At 35.5% G+C, this 18,933-nt stretch overlaps 2 protein-coding genes and 1 pseudogene across 2 annotated transcripts; 1 reads left to right on the top strand and 2 right to left on the bottom strand.

The window, feature by feature from the left end:
• Positions 1–4,414: 4,414 nt before the first annotated feature.
• Positions 4,415–7,572, bottom strand: LOC120134179. The gene is made up of 6 exons (XM_039150647.1): positions 7,403–7,572; positions 6,686–6,795; positions 5,914–6,595; positions 5,664–5,725; positions 5,344–5,425; positions 4,415–4,816 (listed from the first exon to the last, which is right to left on the bottom strand). The coding sequence occupies exons 1-5, from the start codon at positions 7,449–7,451 to the stop codon at positions 5,390–5,392; spliced, it is 939 nt and encodes a 312-aa protein (XP_039006578.1). The 5' UTR covers positions 7,452–7,572; the 3' UTR covers positions 4,415–4,816; positions 5,344–5,389.
• An 895-nt stretch (positions 7,573–8,467) lies between these two features.
• On the bottom strand, positions 8,468–9,741 carry LOC120134344 (PHD finger protein ALFIN-LIKE 4-like). Its single transcript, XM_039150777.1, has 2 exons — positions 9,214–9,741; positions 8,468–8,811 (listed from the first exon to the last, which is right to left on the bottom strand). Exons 1-2 carry the CDS (start codon positions 9,328–9,330, stop codon positions 8,599–8,601), a joined length of 330 nt encoding a protein of 109 aa, XP_039006708.1. The 5' UTR covers positions 9,331–9,741; the 3' UTR covers positions 8,468–8,598.
• A 911-nt stretch (positions 9,742–10,652) lies between these two features.
• Positions 10,653–12,725, top strand: LOC120134662 (annotated as a pseudogene).
• Positions 12,726–18,933: the final 6,208 nt, after the last annotated feature.

Below are 18,933 nucleotides of genomic sequence, written 5' to 3'. Positions count from 1 at the left end.
ATCCCATCCCTCCTTGTAATGGCTGAGGCATTTCTACGCTCATAATAGCAACAAGGAAGCTCCTGTTTAGGGATGGCAAACGGGCGGGTCGGGTGCGGATACCCCCTCTCTCATCCCCATACCCACCTAATATTTTTCAATCCACCACCCGCCCACCACCCATGATGGGTACAAATTTTCAAATCCACACCCGCCCACGCGGGTACATTTTCAAATCCATCCCCACACCCACTACCAATTAGCGACATACCCATCTAGACCCACCTGAAAGCAAACTAATGGGATGTTGGAGTTGGTTCCCAGACAGTTCGTGATGGGGTAGCAGCGCATGCTTCAATTTGTCAGAGGAGTGGCTCTACGAATGTTATGGAGACAGATTGTAGGGAGCATGTAGTCGCAGAGCTGGATTGTTGAGTTGCTTTCGATGTTAATGCTTATAGTGCGCCTAATATGGGTTTTGAGGGGCTAAAGAACATGGAAACTGTTGCTTTTGATGTTAATGCTTATAGTACGGTTAATTTGTGTTTGGATGGGCAGCATGGGCTAAAGAACATGGAAAGTGACGTGGTTAGTGGGATTATGGTTTTAATCAAAGAGCCGGATATTTCCCTAATTAAAGACCAGATTAAAGACTAAATATCCTTAATATTTGGTTAAATTATATGTTATACATTATACAATATTAAAATTTATAAATTAGTCTCTAAAATTACAACTAAATTCATAATGGTCCAAAATTTAATAGATATTTAGCTGGGCGGGCGGATGTGGGGCGGACGGATGCGGGGCGGATAATGTCTCAAACCCATTACCCGCCCACCACCCACGACGGGTACCACTTTATAAATCCACACCCGCCCACTACCCGCTAAAATTATACCCATCCCCGCTCCAATTGAAGCGGATGCGGTGCGGAATCCACGAAACTGTACCCGTTTGCCATCCCTACTCCTGTCGTTGAGTGAAGGCATCCCATACTCACTGAAGCGTAGGGTAACTCTTACCCGATATTTGTTATATGGAGGCCTCTTAACGCTTCCAGGTGGAGGCCTCTTAACGCTTCCAGGTGGAGGCCTCTTTACGCTTCCAGGTGGAGGCCTCTTTACGCTCTATGATATGAAGATTGACCCATTTCTATTATTAGAACGGAAGTATCTTAACTCTTTCGGTCAGTTTTAGAGCGACAGAAGGGAGAGATGGTGAAACTTCAACATTTGCTGGCTGGTAGAGAAGGTAACTTGACACCCTCAGAGGCATCTTTGGTTGGCGAGTGAAGGCTTCTTTGTCGTGGTTGAAGTAACGAGAGGGTATATATCCCCAATTGCTAGGACAAAGGTATCTCGACTCTCATAGTAATAATGAAGAAAATCCTATTATTGAGCGGAGGCATCTAACACTCTTGGACAAACCCACGAAGCTATGATAGCTACAGTATTAGGTAACTCCTTCCCGATATGAGTCAAGTGGAGGCATCTCGACGCCCTGTGAAGTAGTAATGGGGTAATCCCTGTTACCAAGACAAAGACATTCCAACTTTATCGATTGATTTAAGAAGATTTAATAGAGGAACAAAAACATCTCAACGCTCGCGACCAATCTAGATGAGGCAATTCAATCTATGACAACGTACAACATGTATAATGGAGGTAACTTCACGCTTTTAAATTCTGCAGGTATGATTGAGGCATATTTGCCTTGGTAGAAGCAAAGAGTTTGAATACCTCTCACTTGGGAAAAAGGCATCACGATGCTCGTTAAAACACAACAGGATCACTCCAATTGCTAGAGCAAAGGCTCTTCAACCCCTTGTGTGGTTTCCATAAACCGGAAGTTTGGGTGGAGACATCTCAACTCCTAGCAGTGGCAACTCAATGATGTTCGGGGGTGGAGGCATCTCTGTTCCTCTTGGATAATAGAGATATCTTAACTCTTCTAGTTGATTAATGTGGAGGTAACTCAACACATTCAACCAGGGAGAAGTGGTAACATAGTGGAGGCATTTCAACCCTATGGCAACATGACAGGATGTAGACATTATCGGAGCATTTTCTAATGAAAGGACTTTTGGACATACCTTTTAGGCAGTTTCAATTTATAAACATAGGAAAAAGAACTCCGATGCATGCATATCATTAAATATTCTTACCATATCATAAGTTAACAAAAAGGTTTTTCTGCGTACTTGCATGAGGTTTACCAAATTGTCCCACGGTAGCAATTGACTTAGCACTAGTCACTGTCTCCTTAGACATGCTTATCTTTTCGTATTTTCTAAGCCTCGTCTAGGAATTATACGTTTCACATGGACTATAAGAACTAAAATTATCTCGATTAGAGACTCTGTATATTCGCCGTTGTTCGTGCAAAAGATGGATAAGACATGGCATGGCTCATACCAAAAAAAAGTCTTGTTGCATTAGGACCTTTCTTCCTTTGCATGTCGTGCTCCCATTGTCAAGACGTTCTTATGTTTTTCCCAAGTTACCTTCGGAGGGGGCGTCTCAACCATTCATGTATAATAGGCATGAGTAGTTTGCTCCTGTTGCCAAAGCCTTTCGATGTTAGAGGTTAGAGATTGTGTATGTGAGGTTTGTAGTTGGCCATGCATATAAGAGGTATGTTCATCGAAACCAGAGTTGTGTTGACATTCTGGTTGAGAGAAATATTTAGTGGGGGTGATCAAAAGCGTTGTAAAAGACTAAGAAAGACTCATGGTCTGTTGGACCGTGGTGTTTTGATATAATTCCTTATTATAAATAGGTTCGAAGAATGACTAGTTTGAAAGGTTTATCATAACTGAAGTAATTCACATTCACCCCTTCTGATTTGGACTAAGAGTTATAACAGGTGTTCGGATAATGGTTAACTGATAATATTATGGGTGAAAATGTGAGGGAAGATATTGAAGGGAAGTCATATCCTCCTTATGTGTCGGAAAAATATTCCCTATTGAATTATACAACGTAGCTTAAATATTGCTTCCAAGCATATTTGATGCAGTTAGTTATTAATCGATATTGACAAATAATGAGGGAGCTTATTAAAAATTATATCAAGAGACTGTAATTTTTTTCGAAGAGTGTAAAGTTCTGAGTCTTCTAGAGATCTCTTGTTTAAAGATATTCTTCTATAAAAGGTCTCTAAAGAAATTATTCGGTAATCTTGTCGTGCAAAATATAAAAGACTCGAAAGAGGTATAACGGACATCAATCTATCTTAGCTAATATAAGACAATTACTGGAAGTATATAAACTACAATTATAATATCATCGCCTCTAACTTCAACATTGAGTACAAACCATGGTAAACAACGCTGATGAATATTTTATCTCTTTCGTGATCTTAAATATTATCTTTCCTGATGTACAAAAAAATTATAACAAACTACCATATATATATATATATTTAGTAAATATCAGGCGTGATAATTTCTTAATCCTCTATTAGAAAATTTTATTCTCAAATTTTAAATAATCTTTTATTTTTAATTAAATTTAAATATTTAACTTTATATATCTATATTACAATAAAGTTTGTGATTTAAGTTTGACGTCATGACATTATTTCAGATAGGGAATTACATAAACATCAAAATATAAGCAAACTATATGTAATTATAAGATTATATTAATATTTTAGTACTTTTTTCATTTAAATAATACCATATCTATTATTTCACCACCTCCTCTCTCTCTCTCTCTCTCTCTCTCTCTCTCTCTCTCTCTCTCTCTCTCTCTCTCTCTCCCCTTTATCTATGCAAGTTATTTAGGCTCAGCTTGGTTTTAATAAATAGAGGCTAATCTCATTATTGAAAAATAGAAAATAGAATATGTTTAGTTTAAAATTTTAAAAATAATTTCTGAAAAGTAAAAATTGAAAGTGCGAAAATTTTAAAAATGTTTTATTATTTTAAGTGAAAATGATTTGAAAATTGAAAAGTTGAAAACTATAGTATGTCAATTTCATTATTTAAAAAAAATTCTAGCTATCAAGCATGTTTCTCAACTTTTGAAAAATAAAAAAAATATTTTTAAAAGAAAAAGTAAAAAAGAAAATATTGTTGGAGATCAAACAAAACTAGTCTACCATTTGTTTGCTTATATTTATGGATGGTGCGTTTTAATTAAATGTAACTACCTAATCTATTTTTTTTTTCACTTTGGACTATATGTGGTAGAAAGTTATATTAATAACCATAATTTACTTTTATAAGAAGTAAAATGGAGTTAATATATATATTATTTGTTGTTGCATTTTCATGTTTTTATATATTTTTAACATATAATTTATAAATTTATAATTATGTACATAAAATAAGAGAATACAATACATGGATACATATCTTGAAGATAAAATAGAACATAATCAATGTGATGGCCATTTTTACAAATATCCCAAGGCATCCGAGGTCTCATACGTGCAAAACATGAGAAAATAGGAACTCATTTGGTATGTATAGGCAATCACAAAAACTGATTGACATGATTGAAATTGGGCACATCAACACGTCCAATATTACAAGGCATCCGAGGTCTCATATGAAATCAAAACGCACCAACATGGATGTTTTAAGGTTTCAAATCTCTTAGGCGCCTATCTTCACCATGGACATTTGCCACAGTTGACCATGAGTGCATCCATTTCGTCCTCTACCACAACATATACAATGCAATTGAAAACTAGTCTACAACCACAATTTGATCATTTCAATCAGTTCGAAGGTGATCCTTTCGATCCATTTGAGGACAGAAAGGGAAATGTGCAAACTGAATTCCCAAGGCCGGAGAGTCGGGTTTCTTGTCATCAAATTTGTAACCTGCAGAAAATTCAACATTCCACCAGCTATTAGTAATTGACTGCTAACTCACAGTGCATCTGAATTATCGACAGAAAACAAAAGATTGCCAGAAATTGATGAAGCATGTAGAACTTCATAACATCTTTTGCTCACTGCCAACTGAATATGCTCCACATATGATATTGAAAGCCGACAATAGGTGGGAGTGGTCCAACTTTAATATAAGTTCACAGGAAACCCCAAATAATCAACAATTGTGGGGTAACAACACTTGAACACCGCCTTCACGAGTAAGTCATAAGCCTCACTTGAGGTTGGGCAGGAATAAAAAAACCCAGGTTTGATATCATGTAAAGCATCTAACCTAAACCCCAATTTTGGCAATAAGTGGAGGGGGGCAACTTAAATATAAAAACTACAGGAAACACAATAGTTAATAGATGCAATATATTTTGATGTAAATGCTATTAAACACCACTTAACATTTTGATGCATAATCATCTTTCTCTTCAAAATCTCTAAGCAAATTTTGAAGCCTAGATTACCTTGAAGAGCTCTCATGGCTATCATCGCACATTTTGAGTCGTTGAACTATACAAAGCACAAAACCATGGCTCTATCTCCACTCTACAATTGAATTAATTAGTTAGACAACAATAAAGTGCAAAGAACAGAACTAAAACTAAATTAATGGAAGAATATAATGCAAATATGTTAACATCTAGGTATTTTGCGTCATTGTCTCCAACATTTCTCAGGAGGACTGCATAGAAAGGCTTAAGCACAAAACAGACTAAAGCATTTCAAGAAGCTCTAGCAAAAGCTGAAACCTAAATCGAAAGAAAAGATTGAGCAGTAAACTTACACGTCTTGGTTCCTTGTGAATAACTTTGATATCTTTGTAGCCGGTAAATGAACAGAAAAGATCTTTGATGTTAGGTAATGGAGAACAATTACCTCAAAACAATGAGAACCTTTGATAGTCAGGAATAATACAGTTTAATTTTGCACAATATTGTGAAGCATGTGTCTTTTTATCTGAAATATTGCTTAGACATTCTTGGAATATTGCTATTTCCATATTCGCGAACGCATTCATGGGAATAAAAGGATACGTCCAACTTCTCTCCTGGTACAATCTGTAGGAAGACAATCCACGAACAAAATGTTTGATTCTCCAGCAGTGCCTATGTGACAATCACCATTTCTGACAGAGGCAGTCTTTTCATCTAAAGCATCAGGAATACCAGGCTTCGTGCCCAATGGACCATCCTTTCTTTGGTCAACCAAGGGTGAATCTCGTTGAGGAGATGGATAACCCTTTATGCTAGCTCCAGCTGATACCACACCAAGGCTGGGCTCAGGATGAAGTCCAGAACTAGAATTAATGCCTACGGGAACACCCTGCCTTTGGCCAGCAAAACTTGGAATATCTAGTGGAGATGAATAACCACGAATAGAACCTGCAGCTGATACAGCACCAAGACTGGGCTCAGGATGAACTCCAGCACTTGAACTAATACCAGAAGCATCCCATCGATGGCCAACTAAATTTGGAACTTCCCTAATGGACGGTCCAGCTGATACACCACCAAAACTAGGATCAGGACGAACTCCCGCAGCTGAACTATTACCTAAGGGAGCATTCCACCTTTGAGCACCTAAACTTGGATCTCCAAAAGATGGATAAGCCCATGCAGTTGCTCCAGCTGATGAGCCACCAAGATTGGTCTCAGGATAAACTCCGGGATTAGAAATAGTGTTCACACCATACATCGCCGGTTGCATTTGACTAATCTGCTTGAAAAAAAATGAAAATGAAGGTACATTCAGTTATAAAACCCCGATATTATTTAAGAAAACGATAAAATACTAGAACAGCCTTACATCTCTCTTTTGAACATCGGAAGAGGTAGCCTGCATATCAGCATGATGAGATGGCAACGGGACAGCTTCAGTTGAGAAGTAGCCAGGAAAGCTGGGTCTTGGAATACTACCTGTTGCAATGAAAGTCAACCATCACTAAAGCAACCTTAATTTGTTAAGATCAATTTGGAGATAGGACACAGAAAGCACGAAAAAATCAGAATATTCACTATTAAATTTAAAAGAATCTAAACCGGGAAAAAATATTTTTTATCTATCATTATATTCCATATTTAAGGTATGCCATAACCATGATGTCCTCAGTGCAAAGCACCAGACAGTGAAGCAGAAAATTTTCCACTTCCACAAAATATAATTGTTGAAAATACGACATTGATCGAATTCAATATGTAGCAAACACAAGGAAAATCTACAAGAAACTATTGAATAAAGATAATGCAAAATAATGGTGCCCAACAGAAATTCATAGCAAGTGCAGTTCATTAAACGATACCATCTTTGTTTACTCTACAAATTACATCTTAATAAGTCAAGAGCCATGGGACATCATAATTAAATAAAGGAAAAGAAAAACGGAATAGCTATACTATACGTATAACCGAGCTTTCCTTAAATATCCATGAATAGTTTCTGTAGACAAGTTCAAATGATTTCATATAAAAAAGCACATTACAAAAGAAAATAAGCAAAATTCAAAGCAAAACAAAGATTGAGCACCTCTATCTACTCCTGAAGCAGGAGGGTATATGTAATAAGGATCCCCCATATATTTCTGCAACTCTCAAACTAAACTAAATCCGTTAGCTCGAAACTTGAAACCCCAAACCCTCTTGCTTATTGCTTTCTGCGATTTTGGTAATTTGGCGTTGGACACAGAGAGAACGCCAGAAAAAGACTCAGTTCCGTTTGGTTTCAGGCCTAAAAAATCTATAGGTTTCTTTTTACCCAAATGGGCTCTTTTAACTTTTGGGTCAAAATTTTCTGTTTGTCATTGTACTTTGACAAATTTTGAGACTTAGAGTTGTTTGTTTAATTCAGAATGATTAAGCGTCGAATGATTCAGATGCTCTGTATGAATTAGCTCTGAATGTGATATGCTGTTTGATAATGGCTCTGAATCATTTAGAATGTACTTCTGTGCTGAATCATTTAACATTGTTTTATTGAATCAGTCAGCACTGAATCATTCAGAGATGCGAATCAAACACACTGAATGATTCAGCATTCAACGTTGAATGGTTCAACATTCATCTCTGAATTGTTCCATTAAAAGGCAAACAAACAACCTCTTACTTCACATACTTAAGTATCTTAAAACTAAATCCTTTTATCTTTTTTATTTTAAAATTTTAATCCAATTAGTTCGTCAAATTTGAAAACATAATATATTGACTAGGCTGTTTTATATAACATGGCATATTATTGACATAAAATAAACTAATTTTTGAAAAAAAATATTAATGATATTAATTAAATTAAGATTTTTAAATTCAAATAGCATGATGATTTAATTACCTTTTAAGTATTTTGATAAATATTTGATACATTAGATTAAAATCATAGTAATCAATCTCATGATGGTATTGACACTGATGAATAGCTTACACAGATCATAGTCCACACATCAAAATGTAAAGGTTCAAGTTTCCAATGATTGTTGCATCCTCAGCAAGAATTCTACTCCATTTGCCAGACATATCATATGAAACACAATCCCCTGCTCCAAAACCTCAGAAAATTTCCTTCAATAGTAGTCGGGGAATGGCCATGGAGATTGGAGACCACCAAAGACCATGACATATTTAAGATAACATCCTTGTGCAACCAGGGCGATTCGAAACTACTATCCACCTGACCAGAGCTTGCATCAAGGTCTTGCTCTCTTGTTTCTTCACGATGGGCATTTGTACTGCTTAATATGCTGTCTTTGCTGCTGTAATCTTAACACACTTCCCATGGAACCATTTCTCACACATATCACAGCAAATCCAGAATTCATCGGCTTCATAATTCTCTCCGCAACCCCCACATAATGTCTCTCCATGCTCTTTGTCTTCAACCAAATTATCATCATCATCCTTCAACGGCATTGCCTTTGAATATTTCGGCTGGGATTTGGAGCCTCGCTGCATTTTATCAGACACAAAGTGAAAAGAAAATCTAATTTACAGGATGACATCGAAATTCTAAGGTTATTTCCCGCTCCCTGCTTTGCAGAAAATTAACAAGCCAAAACGCTAACAACTTAATTGAATGAGCTTTGTGCCTGAAAGAATTATACTTCCACTATGAGTTTTTGCCTATGTTGCTCCGACCCGTTGTTCTTGTTCTTGAAGTACCCGTGTTCAACATAGATCCATACATAGGTATGAAGATGTGATATTTTTAAAGATCTTAAAACATGGAAAAATATATAAAAATCGAATATAAAGCCTTGTCAAATTGTGAGAATAATACTACATTTGAACCCTAAAAAATCCAAACAGATCACATTTAATGAAATAGCTAAAGAAGAAAACTTTTCTTACCTTGGAGTTTGATTTAGATTTGTTGCTGCTATGATTTGAAACCAACGATCCCTCCTTCATCTGTTTCTTAGCCACTCCTTTCACGACTTCGAATATTGTCGGAAGATCATTTATCATATTGAAAAGTTGTTTCCTGCAATCACATTAACAGAACGGTGTTGATGAGGAAACATTGTAGCTAGAAATACAGCATGCTTGTTGGTCAAGCCATACGCAACCCAGCTAACAGCACCTCGAATTTAAGTAAAGCCCCCTTCGTGCTGAATGATTTGCTGATCAGGCTAAGACAACACTTTGTAGAGGAGAAAAATAACTATGAGCTTTGTCGAACCTGAACCTAACACCAAAATAGAAAGCCACAGAGATTAACCTAGAGTCACTGTGTACAGCAACCAAAGATAGACAATCCTTTTCTTGCATCCCATCTTGGGCGAAATTAATACCCAGTGCAGGTTCAGGAAGCTCCGGAGGCACCTCCTCAACAGGTAAAGTCACCTCCCACTGCTCACTGGGAAATCCATAAAGGCAAAGATTCTCTTTACTGTAACAAGTTTATATATATATATATAACTCATTCCATTTCAATTTTCATGCATCTACAACCTAACAAGGAAGAACAAGTAAAATCATGATAAGGTAACTACAATGCACTAATTGCATTCGCATTCATTGGTTTGAGAATGAATATGTTTCTGCATCTGTAATAGAAGTTAGAACACCAGAAGAAGAAGAACAATAATGATGGAATAAATGAGAATAATCTACTTTTTTCATAAATAATTCATCATTTTGTACCGTTAATATAAAAAGCCTTAAACTAAAAGAAATCGGTATTTCAATTCTCAAGCTAAAGCATCTTAAATAATAAAACAAATTTGGGCATAGAAATTTGACAATTTGACGATTTATTCTCCCTTAAAAAGTTTTTTTAGTACCCGGATCACACTGCTGGTAGAACTCTTCCACTTCTGCAACCACCATAATACCCCGAAATTAAATTAAGTATAAAAAACTTTGAAAGACAAAAGGTGGTTAAGAAGATGAGAACCAAAAAGGAGAAAAGATGGTGATTGCTTTTAAGTGAAAAATATTACCGATAGTGAGGACCTTAATGATGGCAGCTCGACGACCCTTGAAATCTCGAAAGACTTCTCCAACTGAAGGTGAGTTTTCCATCACCAAAGCTGAATTATTTTCCTTCCTCTTTTCTCTTTCAAAGAAAATTCTTCTTTGAAGAGTGGGGGATCAAGAAGAAGCGTAGGAAATGGAGGGAAAGATTGAGTTTTCAAAGAATATTTGACTCATCCCCCTCCGTTCCTTTTGAGACAGAAGAAGACGGAGATGTAGGACCCATAGGGAATTTCATAAGAGGGCAGAGTCCGTGAACTTTTGGGTTTCATATTTGGCCCATAAACCCTATATAAAAATCCCCTCTTTTCAACGAATAAGAAAAACCCAGCCTCAACTGCGGGACTTGGCTGCTACTTCCCCTATGCCTTCCATTGTAGATATTTCATAGAAACCATAACCAGAAGGAAACAAAACTGGATAAAGTCACAAACAACGGGCAAGTTATCCCCTTTTGAAAAGCTTATCTCCAGGTAACCTCTCTTCCTCTAGTCTCTAGAGAGAAGCCTCATTTTGAACTCCTATTACCTTTATAATTGTGTTGGAATAATTCTTTTTAAGCGATGGTTTTTGAGTATTGATATTTTGGTTATTTACAAACGCGTACGTAAAGCATGGATGTGATAGTATATACAAGCCATGCCCATGAAGGGTTTTGTTACTTTCAGAGTGAGGGTCTGGGGAATAGTAGCTTTTTAGAAGCTCGGGTTAAGTCTAAAGCGGTTACCAATTTTAGTTATGTGAAAGCTTCTCTGTGCTGTAAACCTTTACGTTTCCAAATGCGAAGGCGGTGTAAGGTACTTGCTTTTTCGAAGGTCGAAAGTGCTGGTGTTAATGGGAGGTTGCACAGTTGTGAAAGTTCCCAAGAAGGGTACTTACTTTGAGGAATCTGGTAGCAATAATCAACTCCGTAAATTTGTTCGAAATGGTGAATTGGAAGAAGGGTTTATGCTTCTCGAGGGCATGGTTTATCATGGTGAGATTCCTGATATTATAGCTTGTACAAGTTTAATTCGCGGGTTTTGTAAGAGAGGCAAGACTAGAAAAGCTACCCGGGTTATGGACATTATCGAAGATTCAGGGGCTGTTCCTGATGTCATAACTTATAATGTGTTGATTAGTGGGTATTGCAGGGCAGGGGAGATTGATAATGCTTTACAAGTTTTGGATCGGATGAGTGTTGCTCCTAATGTTGTTACGTATAATACGATCTTGCGTAGCCTGTGTGATAGTGGGAAGTTGAAGCAAGCGATGGAAGTCCTGGATCGACAATTGAAGAAAGATTGTTATCCGGATGTGATTACATATACAATTTTGATTGAAGCAACTTGCAAGGAGAGTGGTGTTGCACAAGCTATGAAGCTCTTGGATGAGATGAGGAGTCGAGGATGTAAACCAGATGTAGTTACTTTTAATGTTCTGGTCAATGGGATTTGTAAGGAGGGGAGATTGGATGAAGCAATCAAGTTCTTGAATAGCATGCCATCATATGGATGCCAACCCAATGTGATTACTCATAATATTATTCTGCGTAGCATGTGTAGCACTGGTAGGTGGATGGATGCAGAGATATTGTTAGCTGATATGTTACGTAAAGGTTGTTCCCCTAGCGTTGTTACGTTCAATATTCTGATTAATTTCTTATGCCAAAAAGGTTTACTGGGCCGAGCAATTGATGTATTGGAAAAGATGCACAAGCATGGGTGTACTCCTAATTCCTTAAGTTATAATCCATTGCTCCATGGGTTCTGCAAAGAAAAGAAAATGGAGAGGGCGATCGAATATTTGGAGATAATGGTGTCTAGAGGTTGCTACCCTGATATTGTGACCTATAATACTTTGCTCACAGCATTATGCAAATGGGAAGCTTGATGTGGCAGTTGAGATACTCAATCAGCTAAGTACCAAGGGTTGCTCGCCTGTTTTAATCACTTACAATACTGTGATTGACGGGCTTGCAAAGGTCGGGAAAACAGATCAAGCTATAAAACTTTTGGATGAGATGCTTGCTAAGGGTCTAAAGCCTGACATAATTACCTACTCTTCACTTGTTGGAGGACTTAGTAGGGAAGGAAAGGTTGATGATGCAATAAAGTTCTTTCACGACTTTGAGAGAATGGGTGTTAGGCCAAATGCCATAACATATAACTCCATCATGTTAGGCCTTTGTAAGGCTCGGCAGACTGATCGTGCTATCGACTTCTTGGCTTATATGGTGATGAGGGGACGTAAACCTACTGAATCTACATAGACCATTCTCATTGAAGGCATAGCATATGAAGGCTTAGCTAATGAGGCATTGGAGTTGCTAAATGAGTTGTGCTATAGAGGAGATGTGAAGAGAAGTTCAGCAGAACAGGTTGCTGTCAAGATGTAGGCTTGTGGTGCATTTGCATGTTCATGCTTTGTTTAGTTCAAGTGCAATTTTGGTAGATTTGTCAACAACATTTAATGATATTTAATGTGGATTCTCTTGTATTTTTCTATTTTCGACATTAGTTAAAATTCTCCTATTCTATTTGTGAAGATTTTTCCACAAAGTGTTGGTGTATATTTTTCCATGCTTATGAGAAAGGTTACAGAATCTGGAGAAAATAAAATTATTCTCAATTCTCATGCAAAGCTTTTGCAGTCTTCTCTAAAGTTAACACCAAAATGTAATGTAAGTTAGAAAAAGAATCATGAAATTCCCTCATAATATTTACCCAACTCTGCTTCCTTCTTACATATATCATCTCTAGTACGATCTTTAATGGATGGGTCCTCTGATTTCAACAGCTCTTTCAATTTCTCGATTTCCTTCACTTTGCTGTGAATCTGATATATGCAGTAACAGAAAATATTAGTATTTTAAATTCGAAAGAGGCGAATCTTAGACAGCATTTCGAAAATATTAGCAACAAAAACAAACCTTCCGAAAAGGCCACCTTTTTTTCACACCACCATTCCCTTGGCACCATATATTGTGAACTACTGTTTCAGATAATCCCAGTTTCTTGGCTGCCTCCTTTCTTGTAAGATGGAAATAATTTGCCAAATCTTTGATTGTCGTCTCTTTCGCTCTCCTCCTCTGCCATTATTTATACAAGTTTTAGAGGCTAATGCAAATCATTTCGAATCGAATTCAATGAAAATGGAGCGGTTTTGAATAGGTCTCCAACCTGTTCAGTTAAGGAAATCAGATTCTTGATGTTTGTAGCTTCATTCTGTTCTGCCACGGACAGTGGCAAATTCCCCCGGTTACTACCGTTGTTGGTGGCTGCAAAAAGTTCACAAGATTTTCCACCAAAATGTGACAAACCAGACCAAATGATTCGGTGCAATTATGTTAAATACATGTATGTTTGAGAAGAGTTGGATACCTGGATCTGCCCCATTAGCCAGATTTGCATACCAATCAAAACCTACACACAGTGCTTGGAAGAAACTTGATTTTGGATCGTTCATCATTGTAAATCTCTCTTCATTTCGCTTCATGCAATACTGTGTCAGAAACTGCTTCACTTCCTCAAAGCTTTTCTCGTTGAAACTATTGGGAAAAAAAAAAGGATTTTTAACATATTCCTCGAGATTAATCTAACCAAGTTTTAAATTTTAATCAAATAACAACATGAAATCTTACTCGAACATTCGATGAGACACTGCTTCACTGCTTCCTTGAACATCAAGAACAGCATGAAAGAAAACTCCAACTAATTTTCCATGTATCTGAAGTTTCATTACAAGTCCACCTATAGAAGAAAACGCACCCTTGACATGAACAATTTCTCTCAAAATTTCGCAACAACGACAACCGAATTGAACTTGTAGACTTGACACCAAATCTGTCCTTGTTTCATTACCGGTTTCTCCTCCATTGGATTCATTACACATAAACCCTGAAATCGTTGTTCCCTGTAGATCACCAAAGGTTTCCCCAGTAATAGGAGGGATCGAACAGGAGAATGAAAAGGGTTCCTGTATTTCATTTCCCAAGTTTGTTTCACTTCTCATTTCCCAGTCAATCATGGAATGATTGATTTGAGAATTCTCGGGAACTAGATCATCTAAAATGTTCTCAACACCAATGGTGCCATTACTAGGCAATGGCAATGAAACGGGTCCCTGAATTTCATTTCCCAAGTTTGTTTCAACTTGATTACTCGTTTCCCCATTAATCCGGAAAGGATTCAATGGATAATACTGCAAATTATTGTATTCAATGGTAACATTGCTTGGAAATGGCAGTGAAACGGGTTCTTGAATTTTATTCCCCAAGTTTGTTTTAATTGGAGTACTGGTTTCCCCATTAAACCCGAAAAGATTCAATGGAGAATACTGCAAATCGTCATGTTGAAAATCCCAAAGGTCCAGAACCTGTGATGAACCGATACCAATGGTGTAATTTTCCTCTGTAAACTGAGGATTCAAGTTGTTGATTATGTTCACAAAATAATCTGTATATGGGGTGTCGTAAAAAAGATCATCCGCCATGCCCTCAAGAAATTGAAGAACAATAGAAGTTTGGCCTTCCTTGATGGTGGCGCCGGATTGAAAGCGCCACCGTGTGAAGGAGAAGGATTCGAGGGAAACAGTCAAATATTGAAACTAAGAGCCGTTTATCTTTGTTTAAATATAAGTGGGAACAGGCGCCAGAAGACAGTTAATGACATTGAAAGGAAGGCCACGTTTGAATAATACAAATAATAATCAACATAAATTGCTGCTAAACATTATGGTCATTTCTTTCCGGGGCATGAAAATGCACCCTTGATATGAACAATTTATCTCAAAATTTCCCAACAACTCGTAGATTTGGCACAAGTCTGTCCTTTTTTTTATTACTAGTTTTTATGTTCCCTGTAAATCATCAAAGGCTTCTACCTGTTTCCTCTGTAATCGGAGGGACAGGGGAATGAAAAAGGTTCCTGGATTTTCAGTTCACAAGTTTGTTTCACTTTGATTACTCATCCCTCTCTCTTATCATCATCCCAAACCACTATCTCCATTATCACCGTCTAATTTCATCACCATCACAATACGTATAAGCAAAACCTTGCGTGCCCTAAATCGAACCTGCAATAAGCATCGAAGAAGAAGAAGAAGAGTCATAATCATAAGAAAGGGAATCCAAAGGGAGAAGAAAAGAGGCTACTTGATGTGCATAATTTTACTGCAAAAATTTTAAAATTTTTAATTTGGTCCTTGTAGTTTTAATTTCCTTTTAGATTGATACATACAATGCTAATTAAAATTTCAACCAAATTAAACTTGTCGACAATTGTTACTGACTCTCACAAATACCAACGATAATTTAAAAAGGAACAAACACAAGTTCAAACACAGTTTTACTTTAAGATTTTTTTTAAAAATATTCATTTTGGATCCATGTAATTTTAATTTCTTACAATTTGGTCTAAACAATAATATGATTAATTTCCTTTACTCACCATTTCGCTTAAAGAGCATATTTTTAAAAATTATTGTTTTAGTTCTATACTTTTATTGTCTTACAATTTAGTCTCATAATTGCAAAAACCAAACAGAAAAAGAAATTAGAGCAAAGTTGTTGACAGATGTCGGTTATTTTGTCAAATGAGTCTTTAGCTACTAGCTACTTTGTCGATCACTGTATAAAAATTGCTCCAATCCCCTAAATAAATTCTGAATAACATACTTTCTTTAATTTTTTTCCAACAATATATTTCACTAATTTATTTAAATAATAAAAATTTTTTAATATATATATATATTCAAGACAATTAAGTCTTTAGCTATATGCTTACAAGAGTCAGTGACTTGTAGTAGTTTTACAATTGAGTTAAACCCATGGACTTTAAAATAGGTTTAATTTGGATATTTTTTAATTTGATTTAATTAAGAATAAATGGGTTCCACATAGAAATTTGATCCGGATTATAAAGTGTGTTGTACGAATCCACCCAAAAATCAAACTGCAAAATACAAATCCGAATTGAATCGCATAGTACGTTTCGAATCGATTATTTGATTTTTTTTTTTTTTTTTGAGGTTTCGTTCCCCACCCTAAGTTTACTCTATTTATAATATCAAGGTAGAAAAACAATCTAAACTAGTTTAATATGCTTCCTCTTTGATCAGTCATAAGTAGGTTTCGTATCTCCACCGGAAGTTCCTCAAAATTGTGGAGTTCGAACACGAGAGATCATATAATCTTTTTCAATACATCAATAAATCCATTTCATTTTCTCAGAATATGACTAAATCTTAACTGCCATTTTCGTTGAATTCATCGGGCAACATGTGATACCATCAATGATATTCTTACAAACTCTGCATCACAAATTTGAATACTTTTTTATGATCTGTCTCCACCATAATTTTTCGTAGACCGATGTTCCATGTCGTTTCAAGTCCAACGACCACTCTCCATAATTCTGCCTTTAGTACCGAGTATTGTTCTAGAGCTTTTGTGAACCCTATGATCCGTTTGTCTTTAGAATCTCACAGAGCTCCCCCGCAAGAAGTCACACTTATATATAATTTGCGAGGCCCGTTGGAATTCAGCTTCCGCCATTCATGTGGGGGAGGTTGCCATTGATGTTGGTGGTGGTGCTGTAGTCCAACGTTTTATCGGCCGTAGTTGATGCAAATTTAACGCAAGTGAAGCTTCCATTTGCAGCAAAAACATGCACACAAACAATCTTGTAGGATTCGTTTCATCCCAAATCTATATGCGAGTAAAACACAATCAACTAGAAAATTTCACCAAAAAGACGAAAGAAATTTGCCCACATACACACAACACTTTATTTTATCATGTAATTATCTCATGCTTCACGAACCCCAACTCATTGACTAAAAATACTATTTGACTAAAATTAAAACTAATAACTTGTCCGTTAGATTTTATGAATCTTGTTGTTGCTTCTTTACTCCAACAGCCTACAAATATACTCTTTTATTAGTAGTTCAAATGTTGCACTCATTTTAATTAAAATCATTATTAATTCAATTTTTAAACAATATAAAAATTCATTGACTTTATATATTCTAATTAAAGGTTCATCCATAAATTAATAAAGAACAAATGCCAATTATTTGTCCAGGTGAAATGTGCGAAATCTTTTTTTCTCTCTTTTTATTAAAATGAAATAATATTTTAGTACAATTCAAAAACATATATCAAATTAAAATTAATTTTTGTTTTGCAGCTAATTAATAAGTTGACTTTCGCCAAATTGCATTATATTTTTATGTACCGACTTTTACTATTCTTGCATTTAAAGAATTTATGTCACTTTAGTTTTTATACTTCAAAAATATGAAAACCGTAAAGTAACATCGTAAATTAAGTAACAATCAAAGTAAAGGTTTGTTAACGAAGGTTAAGATGTTAATTATATTATGTTTTAATACATTAAAATTTATCTAATTAATTATTGTTTTATAAATATTGAACATAGTAGCAAAGTAAAGGTCCTATTCATATTCAAAGCTCATCTCCTTCTCTTTGTCCCCTTTCCCAATGGCTAAATTTGTTGCAGTTTTTTTCTTGCTTCTCATTGTCATGCCCATGCTTCAAACTATGGTGAGTGTCCTTTCCCTTTTTCTGATTTATATTGTAATTATTCAAAAAAAATGAAAATTTTACCTTTGATTTCTCTTCATTTATAGGCATTGGCATCATATGGCCCTACCAGTCTCAAGGGTTACCGTAAGTAAACTTCAACTGTTACCACAGATAAATCATATATTCTTTGATCTGAAATTTCATTTGGGATTACGTTAAATATCCTTTTTTAAAGGTTATAATGCAATGAGTTTATTTTAAATTGTGATGATTGATGTATTGTTATTTAGATTATTTTGAAAACTTAGGCTTTTTTTAAAAGAAATTTATGCTTTTTTAATTACTTATTATAATTTTATTTTTTATGATTTTAAATAATTTAAAATCAAATTATATATATATATATATATATAATTTTAATTAATCTAAGGTGATTACAAGATAATAAATGATCAAAATCTTTTTTAGTCATTGACAGGGCACAAGCAACCTATAGATGCAAGTACTCAAACTCATGACCTCTAAGGAGAGAACAACACGCCATTTTACCACTAAAATCACTAGATGAGTTTTACAAAATTACGTAACACCAATAAAATATTAATAATTGAATTAATATACCATATTATATTTTAACGACAATCAGATAATTGAGAGATAATATTTAACTTTTATAAATTTAATAATTCTTTTATAATTTTTTAAAATTTTAACTATAAATATAAGAAAATAAAAAATACTCCATAGTTTAGCCATCAATTAAGCTGACGTAGTTTAGAGAATTTGCTATAATTCATAAGTATAAAATTTTGATATGTTCAATAATTATTAATGTACTTGTGTAATAAATCACTGCTTACCAGACAATGAATGAAACTTATCAACAACAAAAAAAACTTCAAAACACTTTCGGTGACCTTCCTGGTTGTTATTTAAGGGCCCAGCCTCATTAGGCCAGTATTTGCAAACTAGATTTGTAGTGTTTATTCTTCTTTCCTTTGGTTTCAAGGATACAAAACAAGAGCGAGAAACATATACAATCTAGAAAAAACGGGGGGAAA

This window comes from Hibiscus syriacus, unplaced genomic scaffold, assembly GCF_006381635.1.
Source record: "Hibiscus syriacus cultivar Baekdansim isolate YM2019G1 unplaced genomic scaffold, ASM638163v2 tig00110597_pilon, whole genome shotgun sequence".
Lineage (NCBI taxonomy): Eukaryota > Viridiplantae > Streptophyta > Magnoliopsida > Malvales > Malvaceae > Hibiscus > Hibiscus syriacus.
This window is presented reverse-complemented; position numbering and strand designations above follow the sequence as displayed.

Bases quoted from the DNA above. Each gene is read 5' to 3' on its own strand.
- LOC120134179 (XM_039150647.1), bottom strand. From the start codon at position 7,451: ATGGGGGATCCTTATTACATATACCCTCCTGCTTCAGGAGTAGATAGA. The intron at 6,796-7,402 runs GTGCTCAATCTT...TCATTGCAACAG, and splicing joins TGCTTCAGGAGTAGATAGAG to GTAGTATTCCAAGACCCAGC. The intron at 5,426-5,663 runs GTAAGTTTACTG...ATTCAATTGTAG, and splicing joins TTCACAAGGAACCAAGACGT to AGTGGAGATAGAGCCATGGT.
- LOC120134344 (XM_039150777.1), bottom strand. From the start codon at position 9,330: ATGATAAATGATCTTCCGACAATATTCGAAGTCGTGAAAGGAGTGGCT. The intron at 8,812-9,213 runs GTAAGAAAAGTT...GATAAAATGCAG, and splicing joins AATCTAAATCAAACTCCAAG to CGAGGCTCCAAATCCCAGCC.